Here is a 9,435-nt window from a genome sequence, read left to right as displayed (position 1 = left end):
AATTGCCTTTTTGTCAAAATTGCCTTGAACATGTGTGAGTTAACTTATGTGTGAGTTAACTTGCACCACTTGTTCACGTTCTTGCATTAATGAATGTACTTTTTTTTTAATTTTCACACATTAGACTAATCTACTTCATATAGACTTGTGTTTCGTACAAAAACTTTGTCCACTCATTAATGATTCCAAATTCACAATCCTTTTAATTGTTTAAGGTTTAAGCTAAGATTTCAATATTTATGAGGGTAATAAAATCAGTCCAATTGTTATTCAAGAATCTTTGATTAGTGATAAGGTTTATCAACAACTACTTAAATCGTTTCAAAAATATAAATACAATTTTCATTTTACTTACTTTGAACATTAAATATTAACTATTTTGAATATTTTCTGAAGTTAACCTCACATAAATAGTTAGACTATTCTTTTAAAAAAAAGTCAAATTTCATGTTATCAGTTTTATATTATTAAAATAAAAAAATAATTTTAAAAGAGGAAAGACTGAACAGAGGACTTAAATATTTTCTACAGCACACTTTTTGAAATACAAGTAAAAGTAAGGTTGTGAAACTTTGGAGCAAAAACACTCATCTAGCCAAACGAGTGCCGAAATAGCCACCAATAAGGAAGAAGTCAACAAAATAAATAAATAAATAAAGTCGTGGGATTTTTTGAGCAAATATAATAATCTAACCTTCTACATTTAAAAAATTAATTCTAAAAGATAAATAGATCATATAATTAAACGTTAAAATTTAAAACAATATTATACTTAGTAAACTCAGAGATATACGTAAATATATTTAATGATTTTTTTATTAATATAATTATCCAATTTTAATTGAATTATTTATAACAATATATAACGAAGATTGTCCTTATAATTTATTTACACAATTTTTTATTTTTATTTCCAAAAAATAATAATTAATTTAATATATCAATTTAATAACTTTTTTTCAATTTTATTCATAAAAAAATATCTATTCTCAATTTAATAATTTTTTTTCCTTCAAAGTTATCAGTTACAACATTATTTAAATAACGTATTCCAAACTTCATCTTCTTTTCTCCATTCCTACTCTCATTCTTTCCTTTTCTTTTATTTTCATACATACACTGTCATTTTCAATTTTCTTTCTTTTTCTATATTTTTCTATATTTTGATTAATCTCTACAAAACATTATTCTCTTTATTAAATTTAAATTTAAAATTATATGATTGTGTTCTATTTCTTCTATCTTCTTTATATGCATTGTATTATTATACAAGTATTAAAATATTATAATAAATTTAAAATAATATTTAAAAAATACTGATACACATATTAGTAAGATTTAAAAATGGAAATAACGTGTGCGAATGTGTTTCTGCAGGTTACTAAAAATGGCAATGAAACTTTGTCAAAGTTTTATATTAAAAAGAAATGATATTTTTTTATATAATTTTTAATGTGATTAATTTAGATATAAATATATATATATATATAATAAAAATTAAATAATATAAAAATATTAAAATAATAATATTGAAAATTGTAATATGATTTATATCATTAACCTAAAATCTTAAAAAGAATGAATAAGATTCATGTAGACTTTTTCAACAAGTGTAACAATCTTGAATCCAAGTGCTGACGTGTATTGAATATCTGAGGACAACGATGACGAAGACGTAGTTTCCACAGTGCCGTTTGAAATTATAATTCAATCGCTGCCCAAATTAAATGGAATTTTTAAAACATGGTTCAAAAATGACAACGCTGATCTTTTTAATTAAATATTAAATATATTAACAAATATTTTAAGGATAATAATTAAAATTAATTTTGAGCAGCTTTGAACTAATGAAATTGTAGACCAATTTTTTCTACGGCGGCTATTTACTCGTTCGTTATATTATATTATTAATGTGTTTGTTTATCTTTGAAAGAATGGTCAAGAAATGGAATTTATTAATAAGTTATGTGAAACTGAGTGTAGTATATAAATCTCTCTCTTCCCCTTGTCTTCTCCAGTACTAGGCTGTGTTTGTTTATCTCTTCATCAGAAAGTGCTTTTGTTTTAAGGTTCAGTTTCCATGGCTTCGATGTCTCTAAGGTTTTCTCCTAATGTCACTTCACTCACAAACGGTACCTATTATCTCTACTTTTGCAACAACACTTACTTGCTTATTATGTTTCAACCATTTTTTTTTATCATTTTTTCCAGTTTTATGGTTATTAATATGATGAACTGTTCGTAATTGCAGGAGGAAATATCTGGCAGAGCAAACATTCTACCAAGAATTTTTCCTATGGAAGTATGTTTCACATATATTTCCTCTGTTTTCTTTAATTAACCTTCTTTTTTTGTTATAACTAATAACTATTTTACTTTCACATTTTTTTTTCTTCATCCGAAAGAAATACTCAAATACTTTTACCTTTCATAGTAATGGTGTGAGAAAATATGTTTGAGATCTCACGTCAACTAGAGATAAAAATATTTCATTGTATATAAATGGATGGAAACCTCACTCCATGAGTCAGTTTTATGGGATTGAGTTAGGTTTAAAGTCTTCTTCGTAATATGGTATCAGAACAATTTAAAACATATCGTATCACATGTTGTCCCATGCATGAGTTGTCACTCTGAATGTGAAGGACATTAGGTTTAAATTACACTTCATAATAAAATATAATAATAATAATTGTGTAATTTTAAGCTTTAGACATGGGATACCATATAATTGATTCATGGGATGCCATATAATTACATAACCTTTGAAATCTGATAAATTGAAGCAAAGGTAAAGATTAAATTACTTTTTCTCTCTTTATTTTGCAAACTTTGATATAAATATTGCAAGGAAGGATGTACTTATTTTTTTACTGTTGTAATAAAATAAAGGTTTTCAAAATTACATTATTTGATTTTTTTTTTCATTTTTAAAATATTTAATAGTCTTTTAATGATATATTCGTGTCCTAAACACTTTTAAATAGTGTGTTTGTGTTTCATATGATTTACACAAAAAAATATATAGAAATATTTGCGTTAATTTTTATTTTCTTTCACACTATGAAAATTTTGATCAACGAATTAATTTAATCTTAATTAACGTGAATATGCGAATGAATTTTTTTTTTTAAAAATATAAAAATAATTATATGTGACTTTGATTTTTCAAAGGACTTAAGGGTATATAAAGACAATTGTTGAAAACAATTTCTTTTATTTATGAAATAATGGTTTTCTAGTCAAACATTTTCACTGTTGTTGTGCATGGTCACTGATACTGCATTTGTGTTGTAGCTTCTTTTGCACCAAAAACTTCAATGCAGCAAAGAAAAAGTCAAATAGAATATAACCCTTTGAAGTTCCAACAACTGAGTATTAAGAATCAGTTCAAAAGTGTTGAAGGAGGATCCAACTATGAAGAACACAACAAGAAATATATTCCAAAAGCAATCTCAAAAGAATCTTTTGGGTCTGAAGAATCTGATGCTGCTGAATCAAAAGACATTGTTGGTTCTGTAAAACGTTTTCTTGTTGCGTTATATTGGTTTGTCTATCCTTACACAATGTTTGGTCGGGTAAGTTCAATTGTTTTAATAGACATAATCCTAAATTAATGTTATGCTTAATACTTAATTCAATTTATTTGTATGAAACACTACTTTATATTAAAAAAAAACTTTGGTTATATCACTAATGTTTTAAATGTTTCAATTTTATTTGTGTTTGACAGACATTAAGCACAATTGCTGCATCATTCTTAGCAGTGGATAAACTATCAGATATATCATCTCCTTTATTTTACATTGGTGTATTACAGGTGAGATTCTAAATATATTGTTTTTATTAAATATTCACTAAAAGAAATTATTAAATAAAATTAATTTTAAAGAAAAAAAAATTAGTTACTATATTAACTAAATTAGATATCCTTTTATATATTAAATAAATTATTGATTTTTAAACTAATTTTTATTATTAATAAATTATTTTTAATTAATAAATAATTTCAAATTGGTATATAATTAGCTACCAAATTTAGAATTTAAATAATTGGTGGTTAAAACCTTAGTAATTAAATAAAAATTAATTTAAAAACTATTTATTAATAATAGAAACTAATTTAGAAACCAATAATTATTTAGATCTAAAATCGTTTTTAATTTAAACAATATAAAAACTAATTATTTTTTATATTTAAAATTGATTTATATTTAATGATATTTTTTTTAGTTATTTAACTATAACCAATCCTTTAATTTTGTTAATATTTTTTTTGACTTTTGAATGTTTCAGGCTCTGCTACCTTTCACGTTAATGGACTTCTATGTTAATGGCGTGAATCAATTGTATGATCTTGATATTGACAAGGTAAATGAAAGTTACTATTAGAAATAAATAATTTGAGTGCAGAATAAGTTATTACTTTTTATGTCTTTTAGGGTTTGTATTATTATACCATTAAAAAATATGTTAAAGACAAATTTCTTGTGCAGTTTACCTCAAGTTTGTTTTGTAGAAAAATGTCAAACTGGTTCTTAATTAATATTTGATGTGGTCAAGAAAACCTGCCACTTTTTATAGCTTAAAAGCTTTTGTATTGTATTGTTTGTGTTTTATTAATCTCTGTTATGTTTTTTGGCAGATAAACAAACCCTTTCTTCCATTGCCATCTGGAGCATTTTCCTTCACCACTGGTGTTCTAATTACAGTCTCATCTGCAATCATGGTTCATATTCATCTTTCTTTTACAACAATCACTGCAATAAAATAAAATATATTAGTTTTAAAATCTAAAATAATTAGTTACTATGTAATTAAATTAAAAATATTTTTAAACTAAAAATATATTAGTATTTAAAATAATTTTTATAATTAATAAAAATTTATAAAATAGTTTTTAAGGTAGTATTTAACTATTAATTACAAAAAATTTAACTAATTATCATTTTATATTTTAAATTAATTTTCATTAGTTTTTTTTAGAGATACTAATTTAAAATATATAATAATTAATTTAGATATCAATTTAAAAATTATTTTATAATTTTTTATTAATAATAGAAATTACTTTAAATATAAATATTTTATTAGTTTTTAAAATAATATATAATTTAATAAAGTGATTAATTATTTTTTATCTTTAACTTTAATTATTATTTAATGATTTTTTTTAGTGAATATATGTTTTTTACATAGTAGTTGAGACTTATTAGTTTATTCTTTGGTTACAGGGTTTTTTGACGACCTATATGATAGGTTCTTGGCCACTATTTTGGGGTCTTCTATCATTCTTTGTGATATGGAGTGGTTATTCAATCAAGGTGAGTTCTTTTAGATTTCACCTAAATGGGTATTTTATAATAAACACAAAACTTGCTTTTTATTTTATTGTGACGACACTGTTTTTGTAACTTTTCAGGGTCCCCTATTGAGATGGAAGCAAAATCCAGTGCTTGCTGCAGCTTCCATCATTTCTACCATGGCTATTGTATTTCCCATTGCCTTCTTCTATCACATCAAGGTTTGTCTAATAACTAATTATGATTTTTTTTATAGACATTTAGTATTAGCTTATATGCATGTAATAATGATAATTTATGAAGTTTCAACACTCTTATTATTAGATGATGTATTTGTGTTGAACATACATATTGGATATCAACATTCATACGATACATTTGTAGAATATTATGTATTTGTGAAGTGTCTAATTTAAAAGTATTTATTAAATTTCTAACAATTTTAACATGATTATAACAAAATTTTAAAAAGAAAAAAATACATTAATATTCTAAAAATTTAAATTTATTATATAAATTTTATTATGATTATAAAAATAAAAAATAAATTTTTTTATTAAAAAAAAATTAAAAACATACTTGTGCACATAAATTTTTATTGTCAATTTATATAATTTATAATTATATAATATATATTCATGTTAATGTATCTTATATTTAAAAAAAAAATTATATATATATATGTCCATATCCATATTGTATCAGGGTTTAGGGTTGGTGTCGGTGTCGAGAACTAATGATTTGTGTGAAATTTTGCAGACTTTTGTGTTGAAGAGAGCAGTTGGGTTTCCTAAGCCATTGATGTTTTTTGTTGCATTCACGACCATATACTCACTGGGTATAGCACTCTTCAAGGTAAAGCTCTATTCTTTATCAAAACACACATTTTTAAATTTTTTATTTTTTTTATTTGTAACAGTTATAATCTAAAATAATTTAGTGTTGAATATCAAAACTGAGAATGTTTATTTGATTTTATACAGGATATACCTGATATTGAAGGAGATAAAGCATTTGGCATCCAATCTTTTTCAACACGTTTAGGTCAAAAGAAGGTATGTTTTTTCTTTAATCAAACATATGATGAAGTGAGTAAGTTGCGTAATATTATATACAAGAAAATTATTAAATATTAATTAAATTTAAAGATGATATATATGTTTCTTGTATTTAATAAAACATATGATAAAATTTATATTTTTTATTTAATAATTTTTTTAATGATATTTCTAACTAATCTTCCTTAATTAGGTTTTCTGGATCTGTATTTCCCTTTTGGAATCTGCTTTTGGAGTTGCCATTATAGCAGGACTATCATCTCCTTTCCTTTGGGCTAAACTTATCACGGTAATATACTTTTTCACATGTAATTAGTGTTTTTTTATTCACAAATAATAAATAAATTAATGTTTCAATTTTTATAAAAAATTTATTAACATAACCTATAACCTACAATCTAATCTGTGTTCTAATGAATAGCAAAACAATAATTAAATAATAAGAGAACAACAGTTTCATAATACATGTAATTATGAGTGTGATGAATCTTTCTTAAACTATTATCTTTGGTCATACATTTTTCACATCATTATTAATAACATTATATTATTAAAATATTCACTTCTCTCCCATTTTTACAAAAACGAATCTTTAGATTAGTAATTCTAATAGGAAAAATTATCATAAACAAGTTATATTATTTGTTAAGAAAATAAACCAAAAGTTTGCATTGAAGTGTAAAATCAATGGTGTACAGTAATAAACAATAATGCATATGTGATTTTACAAACTATAATTTTTACATTCACTACAAGAAAATCATCGAATGAAAACCAATTTTTTAAAAATTAAAATAATTAGTTGTAATATTAATTAAATTAGAGACCATTTTAGAAACTAAAACAAAAATTGGTTTCTAAATTAATTTCTATTATTGTTAAATAGTTTCTAAATTGGTATCTAATTAGCAACCAAGGTTTTAACTACCAATTATTTAATTTCTAAATTTAGTCTCTAAAGCCTTGATTGCTAATTAGATACCAATTTAAAAACTATTTAACTAATTTAGAAACCAATTTTTGTTTTAGTTTCCAAAATGGTCTCTAATTTAGTTACTATTACAAGTAATTATTTTGGTCTCTATAAATTGGTTTTTATTTAATGATTTTTGTGTAGTGATTTCATATATTCACTATAATATATTTATTATAATACATTCATTATAATAGAGATAGACACTTAACCATGAAAATCTCTATGTGAACAGTTTCTTTGAACATTGAATCTTTAGATGTTCGATATTGCTTACAAGTGTAGATTTATTATTTTACAATAACTTGAAATTTGTTTGGATGTCAAACTTTTAGGTTGTGGGACATGCTGTTCTTGGTTCAATTCTCTGGCACAATGCCAAATTTGTAGATTTGAGTGACAAAGCTTCCATAAGATCCTACTACATGCTCATTTGGAAGGTAATAATCTAAGATACTTACTTCATGGTGTGAAAAAATTCAACATCACCAAATTAGGACATTTTATATTTTTTCTATATTCTTGTGTTTCTTTTATGCAGCGTGGAACATGCTGATATAAAACATACACATCACATCCAATAAACTAATATTTTAATCATATTTAATTTAAAATATTATTATATTATTATAATGATTGTCGAATTTTCCTTTGTATTGATGTTTGGTTTGTTATTGCAGCTATTGTACGTGGCATACTTCCTCATGCCTTTGATTAGATAAGGATTCTTTGAAGATTAAAGCAATGTTCATACTATGTTGAACAAAATAAACGAGATTCGTTTTGCATCTAAAGTTAATAAAAGAGTCAAAAGTGTAGAGTTTTATTTTTTATAATAATCGTTGTATCATTCAGTTCTTTCTTTAATTATGTGTACGGTTCAAAGACAATCTTTTAGATTGTTTTTTTATCAAATAATGTCATTTATCTAACCAATATAATATAAAAAGGGCCATTTTATTCACATGGGTTCTAGAAATGATGTAGTTTTATTTGTTTGTAACGGGTATTATTGACATTGAAACCTTCATATTCAATATGGGTTATGATCATAACAAACTTAGAATATGATATTTCTTTAAATACATTGTTTGTTTTGCAATTAATACAAAATATGTAGACAAAAAATAATAGTTATAATAAACCAGCATAATATATTTGATCATTTCCTAAAAAAACAAAGCAATTTAATAACTAAAGTCTTTATTTTAAGTAATATTATAAATAAAATAAACATAAAATTTAACTACCAAAATATTTGGATTTACCTTAAGATGTTGTATAAACAACATATTGTCATCAAACAATAGGGTTGAATATTGAAAGAACTAAAGAATTTGAAATATGCACTACAATAAAATAATAAACTAGAGTTAGTAAATCACAGACACATATAAGAGTCTATGCTTATGTATGGGCAGTGTGTTGGCCATTTAACGGATGCTAAAAGTGTGAAAGCTATCGAGTGTAGTGTCGGCGTGAAAAATCGATGCACGTAATGTCGACCTAACCCATGCTAAAGAGACATTAAATATTATAATATTTTGTATTTATCGAGCCAATGTAAACGAAAAAAAAAATTACAATGGGTTTGTCCCACACTTAAGTCGATGCTAAATAAAATTATTAAAAAAATATTGTAATTTGGAACAAACCAATGGACACCTAATTTATAAAAACATTTAAATCATCAAAATTTCAATTTCAACCCATCAATTTTCAATTTCAAAGAATTCAATTTTCTATTTGAAACCATCTAGTATTAATGGATCAATCCTCCGTCAAAATTCAATTGAATTAAAAATATTAATTGTAATAAAAGTACATTTATGTATAAAAAAAACCAATTCAAAGTAAAAAATATAAAAATGTATGAAAATAAAAATAAAAATATTAGAAGATACAAGAGAAGTCTCTCATGCATTGTAATGAACACTGATATCATCCATAAAAATAGCTTGTGAAAACAATGCAAATCATTTCAATAAATAGAACATTTAATACATTATATGAAATAATGAAATTTACATTTTAGGATCAACTTCGTAGAAGGGGTCATGGTCACGGTCTTTAGCATAATGGTGGTGGAATTGACTTGTAC

General features: G+C 23.9%; 1 protein-coding gene across 1 annotated transcript; it reads left to right on the top strand.

Annotated features, from left to right (window-relative positions):
- The first annotated feature begins 1,849 nt into the window (after positions 1-1,849).
- LOC137819437 (glycinol 4-dimethylallyltransferase) lies at positions 1,850-8,298 on the top strand. Its single transcript, XM_068623292.1, has 13 exons — positions 1,850-2,132; positions 2,252-2,302; positions 3,298-3,578; positions 3,734-3,820; positions 4,297-4,371; positions 4,646-4,729; positions 5,235-5,324; positions 5,423-5,524; positions 6,063-6,158; positions 6,287-6,358; positions 6,555-6,650; positions 7,670-7,774; positions 8,015-8,298. Exons 1-13 carry the CDS (start codon positions 2,081-2,083, stop codon positions 8,054-8,056), a joined length of 1,233 nt encoding a protein of 410 aa, XP_068479393.1. The 5' UTR covers positions 1,850-2,080; the 3' UTR covers positions 8,057-8,298.
- The last annotated feature ends 1,137 nt before the right edge of the window (positions 8,299-9,435 follow it).

Source organism: Phaseolus vulgaris, chromosome 10 (genome assembly GCF_051622355.1).
Source record: "Phaseolus vulgaris cultivar YP4 chromosome 10, ASM5162235v1, whole genome shotgun sequence".
In the NCBI taxonomy this organism is placed as follows: Eukaryota; Viridiplantae; Streptophyta; class Magnoliopsida; order Fabales; family Fabaceae; genus Phaseolus; species Phaseolus vulgaris.
The sequence above is the reverse complement of the archived record's forward strand: the minus strand, read 5'-3'. Positions and strand labels throughout refer to the sequence as shown.